The 14,728-nt window shown below is 33.1% G+C and overlaps 1 protein-coding gene across 1 annotated transcript in view; it reads left to right on the forward strand.

Moving 5' to 3' along the window:
• Positions 1 to 14,728, forward strand: part of LOC123668919 (discoidin domain-containing receptor 2-like) — a 48,327-nt gene that overhangs the window by 33,039 nt on the left and 560 nt on the right. Inside the window, exons 8-13 of the mRNA XM_045602611.1 lie at positions 197 to 372; positions 1,166 to 1,288; positions 3,541 to 3,659; positions 9,416 to 9,534; positions 12,173 to 12,311; positions 12,585 to 12,831. Of these exons, the coding sequence (XP_045458567.1) occupies positions 197 to 372; positions 1,166 to 1,288; positions 3,541 to 3,659; positions 9,416 to 9,534; positions 12,173 to 12,311; positions 12,585 to 12,831 (923 nt within the window). The remainder of the gene's footprint in view (positions 1 to 196; positions 373 to 1,165; positions 1,289 to 3,540; positions 3,660 to 9,415; positions 9,535 to 12,172; positions 12,312 to 12,584; positions 12,832 to 14,728) is intronic.

Genomic DNA, 14,728 nt, shown 5'->3' on the forward strand with positions numbered 1-14,728 from the left:
TACCTGAATGTTTCTTAATTACGCATTGCAGACAAATAACTTCGCATGGTAGGTCATCCATAATTCTTCAAGTTCTAATGCCATGCACATTAAATTTACCAACTATTTAAGTGACTATTGCTATTAATTAATAATAAAATTATTACAGTAATTGTATTAAGTTAATTTTTATAGTCTTATTCTATTCCCCCATTAGATAGTTCAAATTACGACTACGCAGTCCCTGAACTCAGCTCAGCTCCACTTCTTACCAAGCGGAGGTTAGACAGCCTCTCAGATCGAGCCACTGAGCTGGTCAGCGACCACATGGAGACCCTGGAACTGGAGACGAGGAGGTCAGCTGGGTCCATCAGATCGAAACATAGCACCAGGGTGAGTAGAAATTTCTTGATAAAAATGGCCTATTTTTGATATTTGAGGAAAATATTTTTTTAGTTTATTATGGTATAAAAAAATAATAACATTTAAAAAAGTCAACGCCTAATATAGTTCAGCTAATATGATTACTTAATTTCATTGTGGTAAGGTAGTGTGCACAGCATAACAAAACAAAATGAAGCTTTATCACGCCTTGGTCACGTCCGTGTGATAAGATGGAATATTTTTTATCAGTTTTTATAGAAACAATCATAATAATATTCTTTACTACACACCAGAGAAGTGTGTGTGCGCAGTTCACACGCGGCAGAAGTGAAACTTCTGAAAAGTCGTAGGATATCGCCGTTGCGATTTGTTCTATCGACGATGACCACGGTCTCGTAAAATGAGGTCGGAAGTGCCAGACAAAACGATTCGCTTACGCGTTTTGAAGAGTACATTTATGTTTTTTTATTTCTTTATCGTGACGCATTTTCGTTTCATCTAGTTTTAATAACGATTCTAATTAAGTTTCACTTCAAAAGTTACAGAAACAAGAAAAAGTACAAAAGGCGACCTTACCGCATAAAACAATTTCTTCCAGGCAACCTTACTTCAGAAAACGATTAGCGAATACGTGTTCACCATCTTCTAAATGTTATGACATATTAGAGTCGTGTAGTGTGACATATAGACATGTATTTATCAGATTCAAATTCAACGTTTTATAATTTGTTTCGTTTATATGTTAAATGACAAGATATTTTGTTTAATTTGATATGTTAATAATTAATAATTCTATACACAGTCTCCCAGCCAGCAAGAAGTCCTGATCGATCTGAAGCGTCGTCTGGAAAATACGAATGTTATCGAGTTCCCTCGACATCGCCTTCGCATGATATCGAAACTAGCTGAAGGTGCATTTGGCACTGTGAGTACTAAAATTATCGTAATTTACTTAGCTCAATCAATCAATCATTACAGCCTATACAGTCCACTGCTGGACATAGGCCTCCACAAGTTTACGCCAAAAACAACGTGAACTCATGTGTTTTGCCCATAGTCACCACGCTGGGCAGGCGGGTTGGTGACCGCAGTACAGGCTTTGTCGCACCGAAGACGCTGCTGCCCGTCTTCGGCCTGTGTATTTCAAAGCCAGCAGTCGGATGGTTATCCCGCCATCGGTCGGCTTCTTAAGTTCCAAGATGGTTGTGGAACCTTGTTATCCCTTAGTCGCCTCTTACGACACCCACGGGAAGAGAGGGGGTGGCTAAATTCTTTAGTGCCGTAGCCACACAGCACATTACTTAGCTCATTTGGAGGAAATATTTGTATGAGTCATACGGATTTTTATATTGGTCATACAAATTTTTCAGTGTTGATTGGTCGTTTGTGTTTTTACTGTGCGTGTCTCTTAGGGTTGCCAACCATACTTTATAATAAAGTATTTTACTTTATTTTTGGTAAATATACTTTATACTTTTGCATACAAATAAAGTATATGAAAATACTTTATTTTCAATCTTTACTGTGATGCGTGAAACAAGATACTCATTATGGGTACTTAACTATTTAACGGTACACATAAGGTAAAACGGATGATGGAAAGGATTTAAAATTACTGAACGAAATGTTAGATGACAGATGTGGTGTTTTGAATGTGACAGGACAGGTGACAATCTGACATTTGTCACAGATGTCACTACTCACTATCAACGATATTGTAGAAAAATTGACCGTTGGCTTTGTTTATATGCAGTTAAGGAATCAATGGTTGGAAAAATTGTTTGACCTTAGCGAAGATAACTGGCTTTCAATACTCCCTAACGTGTCCTTAAAAAATGCGGTTAAATTTGAAAATTTTGAAATGATAATTATAAAAACTAAATTACAAGACGGATTAAATGTTAAGATGCAGGATATATATTCCGAATGTATAAGACAAAAAAAAATCACTAATGATGATAAAAAAATTTCAGTGAAAAGTACAGTTGAAAAATGGCAATATATACTTAAAAATGCACCTGATAGCTTACCAAATATAAAAAAAAATTCTTACTTACTTTCTGTTCCCACTACTTAAGCTTTTACTGAAAGGGTTTTTTTAGTAATGAATCTAAAGTAGCGAGAAGAGAGAAATATAGCGTCAATAAATTTAATTAGAAACGAATTTTTATTTATATAAATTTAAATAATGATTTTTAAACAAGTTTGAAACATTTAAATATAACAAAAAATTGTTAGCATGTGCTAAAGGCACACAAAAATACGTTTTTAAAGCAATAAAAACATAAAATTTGAAAAATACTTTTTTTTTCTTCCAAATACTTTATTTTTTCCTATCCAAACCATTTTATACGTTTTTTTTTGTCAAAAAAAGTTGGCAACCCTAGTGTCTCTAGATGTCTTACGATGAATCCTGTCTTACAATAGTTACTTACTAAATATTATTTATAATTATTATCTATACATATAATAAAATGGTAGGAAAGTCAAAACTGTACATTGAATATTTTTTTAAAAAAATACTTAAGGTGTGATCAATAATCGATACCGAAGCCAAAAATATGGTTTTTAGGATTTTTGTCTATTTGTCTGTTTGTCTATATGTATTTTCAGAAATAAACTCAAAAAGTACTGCATGGATTTTCTTCAAATTTGGCACGAATATTATTAAGAAGTCGGGTCAACATATAGGCTACATATTATCACGCTATCACCTACGGGGAACGAGCAGTGAACCTTTATTTCTTCAACGCATTCTGTAACAACGTGTAATCTAACGACGCATATTTGAATGTTGTTGTTATTATGTTAATAACCATGCTATAAGCTAGCTTCACACTATAAATAAAGACATTCTGTAGTGTATTTAGTATAAGCATTACACCCGTGCGAAGCCGGGGCGGGTCGCTAGTTAATAATAAACCGACCAATAACATATACGAGTATATAGGTTTTAATATATTTTTTTATTAATTTAATGTGTGCAAGTTGTCCGAAATAAAAGGATTTTTATAATATTTATTTGCTTATAGTTGATGTTACTATAAATTCGTAACGGAATGTTTTACGTATACGATTTATACTAATTAAATTCGTTCAATTATAAAAATTCGTTCAGTCAAATAGCGATTTAAATCAAATATAAAAACATTATTCTCACTATAACTGATCCTCCAGGTATACGTAGCTGAAGCAGATGGCGTACCAGAATACAACGGTACCATAACGTCGGAAAAACGCCTAGTGGCTGTCAAGTTTCTCTGCCACGACGCATCGGCCAAGGAGAGGTATATCATGTATGCGCTTCTTTTCATTATATTTTATTACTATATAAATAACCATAGAAAAGGTTCCTTGGTTCTGTATGTCATGGAATATAGCCTATATATGGGGGTAGATTTATATTTTTTTATTAATCTGTCAGTTGTAGCCTGATATTGGTAATATTACTAGTTTGTTCGATAAAACTAAATTTTACACAAGTTTTACCCATGACTTTACCTCTCTGCAACAATACAATACAAATATACTTTATTGTACAACCAAAAACAATACAAGTAACATAAAAGAAAAAGAAACAAGCGAGACATAATAATAATAACAAAAAAAAGGAATGTACAAAAGGCGGTCTTATCGCTAAAGAGCGATCTCTTTCAGACAACCTTTAGAAAAAGGACATGAATAAGAATAAAGCGGCAAAGAGGTGTACTTTAAAATAATATCATCAATATCATCTATCTCTAATATAATATCATCAATTAAAATACTTCTTATCAATATCCATAAATAAGCTTAACACTGACATACATACAATCTGCTACCCAAACATAATTACTCAAACAACACTCTCATACACTTCATATCACAAACATACACATATACACTACTATTCTACACATGCACAAACTCTTTCCATTATTGTAGTCTTTAGACCGTCTACAAATCTTGAATATAATTTTGTTTTTGTCAAACATTCGATAACATAATGAATTTACAGAAAAATATTGATCAGTTATCCGTATCACACTCACAAACCGCGGAGCTTGATGAATGTCATAATATCATTACTTCCTCTTCTGATCAGTTAGTTATATTGACACAAAATATACGTAGCATAAACTGTAACCTATCCGGCCTAGAAGTTTTACTCCAACGACTTAATCTAAAATGTGATATACTCATTTTAACAGAGTGCTGGCTCAAAAACTCAACTGTGATCCCTAGCTTACCTGGCTACTCTCACTCAGCAACAAACGTAAATCCTTTACAAAATGACGGAGTAATCATTTACTACAAAGATACTTTTGACGTAACTATAAAAGAACCAGAGTTTCATGAAAGTAATTGTCTACTAGCCACCATAGGAAAACATGTAGCCATACTTGCCTTATACAGATCGCCCTCTTACACTAAATTGGAGCCGTTTCTCATGTCATTGGACAAATCTTTACAATCTGTGTCTTTTTTTGAGCACATCGTTGTTATAGGTGATATGAATATAGCGATTAATTCTGATAAAATTAAGTTTGAAGGGGAACAATATTTAACATTAGCTGCTTCACACGGCCTCCTTCCAGCGCACACGTTAGTTACACGTAGTGCTCACCAGACATGCATTGACCATGTCCTTATTAAAACTAAAGTTTCATCCATTACCATAGTCCCAAACACCTCACTTACTGACCACCACCCCGTCTTGTTCTGTTTAAATTTAAAAAATAAACGAATATACGCAAATGAAACAAAGGCTGTAGTTGATGATAAAAGATTAGCATATGACTTACTACAAATAAATTTTGATCTCATTTATCAAACAAATAACCCTAATACTAGTTTACAATACCTAACACAATGCTTACAAAATGTTATAGAGAAGAATACGAAAATTATTACACTTTCCAGACGTCAAAAAATCATTAAGCCATGGATAACACCTGGACTACTAAGATGCATGCGAAACAGGGACCGATTACACAAAAAAACTACCACTGACCCAGACAACGTAGTCTTGAAAATAACTTATAAACGATACAGAAATTTCTGTAACAGTTTATTACGAAGATTAAAAATAAATTACGAACAATCCCAAATCATAGAAGCACGGAAAGATAATAAAAAGTTATGGAAAGTCATCAAAAACATCACACACACGTCAAAAATTACACGGCACCCTAAAGAGCTATTAAATAGCTCATCTTCTCCTATCCAATCGCTAAATGAAGCAAACAACTATTTTATAGGCGTGGGTAGCTCATTAGCTGATAAAATCTGTCAACAAAATAACAGGTCCCGGAATCTACCATTAACTTATTGCACTCAAGGCAAGGTTTCAAACTCCTTTGCTTTAATGGATACAGATATATACGAGGTTGGACATATTATCATGGATCTAAAAACAGATAGTGCACCAGGATGTGATAATATAAGCAGTAGATTCCTTAAACAGCACAAAAATATTCTAGTATATCCCTTGCAAAAGATCTTCAATGATTGTTTGCGATCTGGAGTTTTCCCTGATTCCCTAAAGCGATCGGAAGTGATTCCAGTTTATAAGAACGGGGACAGAAGTCGTATAAATAACTACAGGCCGATCTCCATTCTACCAGCAATATCTAAAATTCTTGAAAAAATCATTAACATTCGTTTAGTAAAATATCTTGAAAAAAATAAAATCTTATCGGTAAATCAATATGGTTTTAGCCAAGGTAAATCTACTGAACAGGCCGTCAGTAAACTTGTAGAATTTATAAGTTCAAAACTAGACAAAGGAAAAAAATGTATAAGCATTTTTCTCGACCTGGCTAAGGCATTTGATACGATTTCTGTCTCCCTCTTACTCAACAAGTTAGAGACGCTGGGTGTCAGGGGCACCCAACTTAAGCTTTTTGACAGCTATCTCTCTGGGCGGACTCAGTGTGTTCGAGTTGGTCAATATAAAAGTACACACCTCCCAGTTACACATGGCGTTCCTCAGGGGAGTATACTGGGTCCCACACTATTCCTCGTGTACATAAATGAGCTCACTAATCTCAAACTGACCAAAGGTGAGATTATCTCTTTCGCAGATGATACTTCTTTGGTGTTTGAAGGTGATAATTGGGAGGAGGTCTTTACTAATGCACAATATGGGTTTGATAGGGCAAAGGGATGGCTGGAGAGTAACATGCTTACTTTAAACGTAGATAAAACTAAGTATATTTGTTTCAGCATTAGACAGACGGGTTATGTTTCTTGCGATCGTAAAATCACCTCACACCAATGCATTTTGCAAGATAGTTGCGCATGTCCATCTCTTGAACGTGTCAATTCCCTAAAATACCTTGGTGTTACTTTAGATAATAACCTTAACTTTAAAGAACATGTTAAAATCCTTTGTAATAGAGTACGAAAATTAGTATATGTCTTCAAAAACCTACGTCAAGTAGCAAGCCCGTCATTGCTGAAGCAAATATATCAGGCTCTGTGTCAGTCGCTTATTTCCTACTGTATTTCGTCATGGGGGGGTATCTGCAGTACCACGCTGAAGGCACTGGAGGTCGCGCAAAGAGCTATTCTGAAAGTCAGCATGTTTAAGCCGGTACATTTTCCTACTGTTATATTGTTTCAGTTGTGCGGGGTTTTGACAGTCAGACAGCTATTTATACTAAGAGTAGTCCTGAATGAACACAACAAACAGCCTTACAATCCACTGCTATTGCAAAGACGTCGTAAACATTATGTATGTGATAATTTAACTACATTTAATACGCACTTCGTTAAAAAATTCTTGAGTTTTCTAGGCCCTTACCTTTACAATAAGATTAATAGAATACTAAATATATACCCCTTGACAAGAAAACAATGTAAACTAAAAGTATACCAATACTTACAAAATTTAAGCTACGAGGAAACAGAAAAACTATTAAAAATAACACAGTAAAAACTAATTAAAAACATTGTGGACAAATAGAATTTACTGCAGCGTATAGTGACTTAATAACACAAATTATAAAAAGAGTTTACATAGCTTACTAACAAACAAACTTAATACATACTTACATACAGACACACATAGCACTCTCTCACACGCAACACACACATACACACACACACACACGGAACACACTCACAAACTCACATATTAAAACAATTCATGAAATAAATTAGAAGTTTATGTAATCGTCGTCTTACAAACTTAAAGCTAATGTATATATTAAATGAATGTATAAGATATATATTTCCTGGCACCTATTATGGTATAATAAATAATTACTGGAAGGGAATGGTGCTGATAGCCGAGATACAGGCTATGCCTAGTTCGGTTACAGATGCTAATCTCATTACTTCTGATATTGTTGCCACATTATCATTGTAATATAGTTCTAAGTTTGTGAAATAAAGATATTATTATTATTATTATTAATATATGTAAACATATATAATTATATAACTATGCATACACTTAAATAGATATAATTACAGGCATGAAACTACATATAAGAGTACATACATATACATACATACAATATAAACAACTAATAAATATTATGAATATAAACGACAGAGTACAAGAGAAATATAGCACTAAATCAGTAACGATATTACAGCAACTTTAAGTAATGGTCGCAACGAGGAGCGTAATAAATTTCGAGATATAAAAACAGTGTCAAGTTGTACTCAAATCTGTGGTTATATGTTTACCGTTATCAAAGATTTTTTTTTTCTGTTTGTTTTCTATTAACTCCTTGGTATATAATTTTCTTGTCATACAGAATCAAGGTTCTTAATCGTCCGTTAAATGTCATTGGCTAACAATAACCTAGAACAAAATTATATTAGATTTATATTACGTTAATTTTAGTTTATAACTTTAGTTTTCATTCTATAAATAACGACAATTATGAAGAATGAATTGAAATGCTTGAACTTAGAGCTGCTTGAATGTCTACTTAAAATGTAACAAAACTTTGACGACTGCCAATTAAAATAATTGATTCGCTTCTATTATAGCCTAAAATGTTCTTAATAAAGCCTATTCTGTAAATTAACATCTCTTACAATTTGGCCTAATAGATTCTTAGATTGGCGCATTCGAACTTAAACATTTGCTTAAACAATTTTATATACTTCCTGTAACTTTCATTCTCTTATGCTTAAAAGCTTACGATAGAAATATCTAGAAACTAGATTTTATATAGATGTAGATTGAAATTAGAATTTAATATTCGTTTAGTAATATTTTGTAAATATGGAACTAATGCTAATTATTTTACATGATGTTGGTTAATTAGAGTGATCTAAACAATCCTAAACTTTAAATAAATATGCAATGTATCACGGTCGTCGCGGCTAATAAAAAAATAATTGAAGCCTTGTTTTTTTTCTTGGCTAGTCATTATTAGATGACCGTTCGTAAAATGCTGTACATTTAAATAAATGGCGATGCGCCACGAACATAAATTGTTGGATTTATTCATAGTACAAAATGAGTATTTTTCGATTTGCAGTAAAATATCGCCCTATAAATATTATATATATATATATATATATATATATATATATATATATATACACGCAAAGGGACTAGGGATGAGGATTTTACCAACAATTTTGGAGTTGAAGCAGACACGCACGCTACTAACTCAATCCACATCACACAAAATAATTAATCAACTGGAATAATACTCGTACAATATATTATACCAGTATATTATTAATAAAAATTACAATACACACATATTAGGTCACTATGTACATTTTTTTTTCTATACAACTAGGTCGGCAAACAAGCGTACGGCTCACCTGATGGTAAGCGACTACCGTAGCTTATAGGCGCTCACAAGCATCGTGAACGCGTTGCGGACCCTACCCCCAATCCCCTCAGGAGTTCTGGTCACCTTACTCACCAACAGGAACACAATACTGCTTGAAAACAGTATTATTTAGCTGTCATTTTCTCTAAGGTCGAGTTAATTTTCCAGTCGGGCTACTCCAGATTTTTAGCAGGATATTTTCCTGCTTAGCCCTACCTCGGTTTCACAAGTATGTCTTATAACGAAGGATATGTTTTCAGGGAGGATTTCGAAAGGGATGTTCGCATACTCGCCGCCCTATCTTCTCCCCACCTAGCAAGAGTTTTAGGGGCGTGTCGCTCCCCACCCCTGGCTGTCGTGTTGGAGTATTTGGAACTAGGTAACTATTACCCTTTTTTTGTTTATTGATTTAAAACTTATTTACGCACACTTGACTTGGGGTGTAAGCTAGTAAAGGCATGACGACGAGAGCGTTACGAAAAGTGCGAGCGGGTGAGGTGAATGGAAGTTGAGAAAGAGATATAAGTTAAATGGAACTAAAAAAGTTTTACTTAAGTCGTGTGGTCTGAAGCACACACATTTTTTTTTTATTCCATCTTCTCAGCTGTCTAAATTTCGATTGAACAGTAGCTTTACATTTATTAATAAATCAACAATTGTAAGTCGTTTTTACAATCATTATAAACAGTTGCTATTACTTGATAATTAACAAATTGTTGATTATATTATATTATATTTAGTACCTGGGTGACCGAGCTCCGCTCGGTATTTTTAGTAAATCGTGAAGGATTAGTAGTAGAAAAGAGTTAAAATGATTCGCTGCCAGTTTGGATGAAGTCTTTTTTAACCGACTTCAAAAAAAGGAGGAGGTTTCTCAATTCGGCTGAAGGAAACTCAATATATATATATCGCACCTTCGGTGCAACAAAGTCACAATTCAGGACACTTTTTTTGTTATGTCTTTTATTAGGACTTTTTGATAATTTAATATAAGATTTTTAAACTATAGCAAAGAAAGTAAACTATTAATTTTATAAAGATTTCAAACCTACCATAAATAATAATCCAGAAAAGAGGAAGTAAAAGCGAAAAAAAAAATTAAAAGTCCTCTCCTGTAAAATTAAGAAATAAGCTGTTGTGTTGCACCGAAGTTGCGATATATATATCACTACATAGCATAAAACAAAGTCGCTTTGTCTGTCCCTATGTCCCTATGTATGCTTAAATCTTTAAAACTTCGCAACGAATTTTGATGAGGTTTTTTTTAATAGATAGAGTGATTGAAGAGGAAGGTTTATATCTATAATAACATCCATTAAATAGTGGAGATATACTGTTATTTTTGAGGTTTCTATTGTGATGTCGTAAATAATTACAATTTTACCGCTTACATTGCAAACGCAGCCTGAACCCTACGAGATTTATAAAAATAATGTACTAAGTATCATACACATTGAAAAGTTCTACAGAAAACTCCGCTATGGTATATATGTCTATCTCTTATGAATATCCCACAATAATTTTTTTTTGTCATTTACTTTTTACGACAAATAATGGCTAATTTTCAAAGCGATTTTAATCAATACAGCATTAATCCTTATCTAATTAAATACCTTAAATACATTGTTGATTTAATATAGATCTATATGGCCCTTTACAGTATATGATTTAAATAAATATTTTTGAAGATATTGTAGATTTAAAAATTGCGGTACGTAGCGTTTGCGGCAGCTCCTGCCGGCTTTTACTCTAAAGTTAACGCGTGCGGACCACAGGCAGTAATGAATAAATCAAAACTACTGGATCGATATTAATCGTTTTTTTTCAGTGAATGATATAGGCTATAATTATATTTTATACCCGTGCGAAGCCGGAGCGGGTCGCTAGTATATATATTAATGTATGTTCAGGGATAACTTCGTCGTTTATGAAAAGATTTTGATAATTCTTTTTTTGGTGGAAAGAAGATATCCCTGGTGTGGTAGCATGATAATGAAACCAGGATCTGATGATGGGCTCCTAGAGAAATCGAGGGAAACTCTCGAAAATCCACATAACTTTACATTAACTACATAATACTTAACATACTACTGGGTGTACTGAATTTGATGATTTTTAACTTAATCGAAAGCCGATATTTATCATGTGGTCATATTTCATCGAGATCTGATTACAACTTTTGGAGTAATCTTTGATAATGCGTATTTCTCGACTATTTTTCCGTGTACCTACATTGTATTACCTGTCGATGTAATTGAAGTCGATTTTTTTTTCGTTTGCCTGCAAACACAATTACTAATAATTAATTAACACAAAATAAAAATAAAAAATAACGATGAATTAAAAATTGATATAAAATACACAATTACAAGATTGAGAGTAATTGCTTCTCAAAACTGATAGGCGCTCCAACAAATCGTTTTTTTTTTGAAAATCATATTTACGAATTACATATTTATAAAATATGAATAATATTTTTTTTTACCGACAATAATAAAAACTATAAATAAAAATAAAAAATCAAAAATCAAAAATAAAAAATAATTAAAAAATAATAATGATAAAATATGAATAATATTTTTCGATTTTACCGACATAATAAATAAATAAAAAGGAACAGCCTATTTAAATAAAAAATAACCAGTGCAATTAGAAAAAGAAAAAGAAAAAATAATTGACCAGGGACATGGGGATTTGAACCATGATCTTCTCGGTTGGTCCCGACCGACCGATTTCCCACCGAGCTATTGCAACTAACTTGACAAATGCGAAATTTACTTTCGCATTCTAACGATATTTTTTTCGCTCCCTAAAAACAGGGATAAAACGACATTTTCTGAAAATGAATCCTAGCTAGATAGATTTATCTCCCCCGAAACCCCCTATATACTAAATTTTATGAAAATCGTTGGAGCCGTTTCCGAGATCCAGATTCTATATATATATATATATATATATATATATATATATATATACAAGAATTGCTCGTTTAATAGTATAAGATATATATTTCGTAGGTGACCTGTGTGCGTTTCTACGCTCATCGCCGGCGGGTAGTGTGAGCTCGGGTACTCTACTTCATATAGCGACTCAGGTAGCCGCAGGGATGCACTACCTGGAATCACTCAACTTTGTACATCGGGACCTCGCGACCAGGTATTTAATTCTAATGCCGAATTCATTCTAGCGATCAGAACGATAAACAGTAAAACATCAGGATTATAGCAAAAATTGTTTATACTTCGTGTTGTTTTTTTTAATTTTTTATTTATTTAAAAGATATAAGTAATTGCAAGAACAGTTTTGCTTATAAATAATTTTTTTAATTGTCTATATCGCACAATTTACACAAAGATATCGATATATTTCAATTAAGAACATAAAGTTGCCTGACAACTCCAAAATATAAAATAAATTTTATAATTACAGGAATATTCTAATCGGGAAAGGTTATCAAATAAAGATAAGCGATTTCGGAACAGACAATGAGGCCTATGCTTGTGATTACTACAAAGTCGATGGTAGGATTCCTTTGCCCTTGCGGTGGGCGGCGTGGGAATCAGTACTTAGAGGAAAGTACACCACTAAAACTGACGTTTGGGCCTTCGCCGTGACCCTTCACGAGATATTCACCATGTGTAGACGACGACCTTACGAACACCTTAATGACGCTGAGGTAAGTTATAGTGCACATACAAATATACTTTATTCCCAATCATTAGCCTACACACACACACATATATATAAAGGCATGGGCTTTTAAGAGCTCGTGGATGTTTATGTAATGTAAAATATGTATATATATTTAGGTAAAGCTTTAGATTAGGATAAACCGAATTTCGCGACCGTGGGGGGAAGGGGGGGAGGGTGGGGAACGCTACCCCTGGTACCACTGTCACACTTCAAAACCCCATGGTTATGGAGATATCCATGGTTATAGTTTTGAGGTTAGAAGAAGAATTTCGTAGCTTTCACACGTTATTTTCACATTTCACACGCGTTTTTTCACATTTCACACGCTATTTTCACATTTCATACGTTATTTTCACGTTTTATAAGTTATTTTCAAAATAAAAACAATTTCGACTCCAAGATCAACAAACGATACAACTTACGTTACTCATGCTCCGTTCCATAGTTTTCACATATTATTTTCACATTTCGTACTTGATTTTAAAATTCCACACGTTAATTTAACGTTTTCACACGGTTTTATTAACAAACGATACAACTAATGTTTAACAACTGAGAAATAGATGTTTTAATAAAAAATGACAGGCCACTTATCGTTTCGCTCCAAAACAATGTAAGCATAAATTCATTGTTTTTGTTTAAATAACTGTAAAGGCAAAGGTCTAAGACCACACAGCCTTGTTTCATGTTATGTTTTTTACTTAAATATATTTTATTTTTATTTATTTACTATTATATACGAAAAATAATATTTTAGTTCATTTTATATGACAATAAATAAATAAATAAAATATAATGAAGTGAAAAACATGACATGAATAAAATTTTTTTACCATAATCTTACTTCAGAAAGGGGCCGTTTATAGGCATAATTCCATTACAAAAAAAAACCTTAACCTATCTAATTTAAAAGTTACACCGTTTATAGACATAGTTTTGTTACTAAAAAAAAATAACCCCAACCTATCTAATTTAAAAGTTACACCGATTATCGACAGTTTTGTAACAAAAAAAATAATAACTTTAACCTATCTAATTTAAAAGTTACACCGTTTATCGACAGTTTTGTTACAAAAAAAAAATGAACCCTAACCTATCTAATTTAAAAGTTACACCGTTTATAGACATAGTTTTGTTACTAAAAAAAAAACCCTAACCTATCTAATTTAAAAGTTACACCGTTTATCAACGTAATTTTATAAGAGTAAAAATAAAATATATTTAATAAAAAAAAACATAACACGAAACAAGGCTGTATGGTCTTAGACCTTTGCCTTTACAGTTATTTAAACAAAAACAATGAATTTATGCTTATATTGTTTTGGAGCGAAACGATAAGTGGACTGTCATTTTTTATTAAAACGCTTCTCAGTTGTTAAACATCAGTTATATCGTTTGTTAATAAAACCGTGTAAAAACAATAACTTAACGTCTGAAACGTTAATATCAAGTGCGAAATGTGAATATAACATCTGAAAGCTACGGAACTAAGCATGGTTACCGCAAGTTGTATCGTTTGTTGATCTTGGAGTCGAGATCGTTTTTACGTACTCCTGTTCGAAAATAACTTATAAAGTTATGAAACGGTGCATGGATTTCACTGCCCGCAGCGCCAGAGCTAAGGTGAAGTCAGACGCGGAGCTCAAAGGTATTATAATAGCTTTAAATTCTTCCTCTAATCTCAAAACTTTAACCATGGATATCTCCATAATCATGGGGTTTTGAAGTGTGGCAGTGTTACCTTGTATAGATTCCCCTACACCCTCCGCCCTCCACACCCAAAAACCCCATAATTCGGTTTTTCCTAGTCTAGATCTTAGCCTATATTTATATAGTGACTGTGTGTGTGTGTGTGTGTGTGTGTGCGCGCGTGCGTGTGC

Source organism: Melitaea cinxia, chromosome Z (genome assembly GCF_905220565.1).
Source record: "Melitaea cinxia chromosome Z, ilMelCinx1.1, whole genome shotgun sequence".
In the NCBI taxonomy this organism is placed as follows: Eukaryota; Metazoa; Arthropoda; class Insecta; order Lepidoptera; family Nymphalidae; genus Melitaea; species Melitaea cinxia.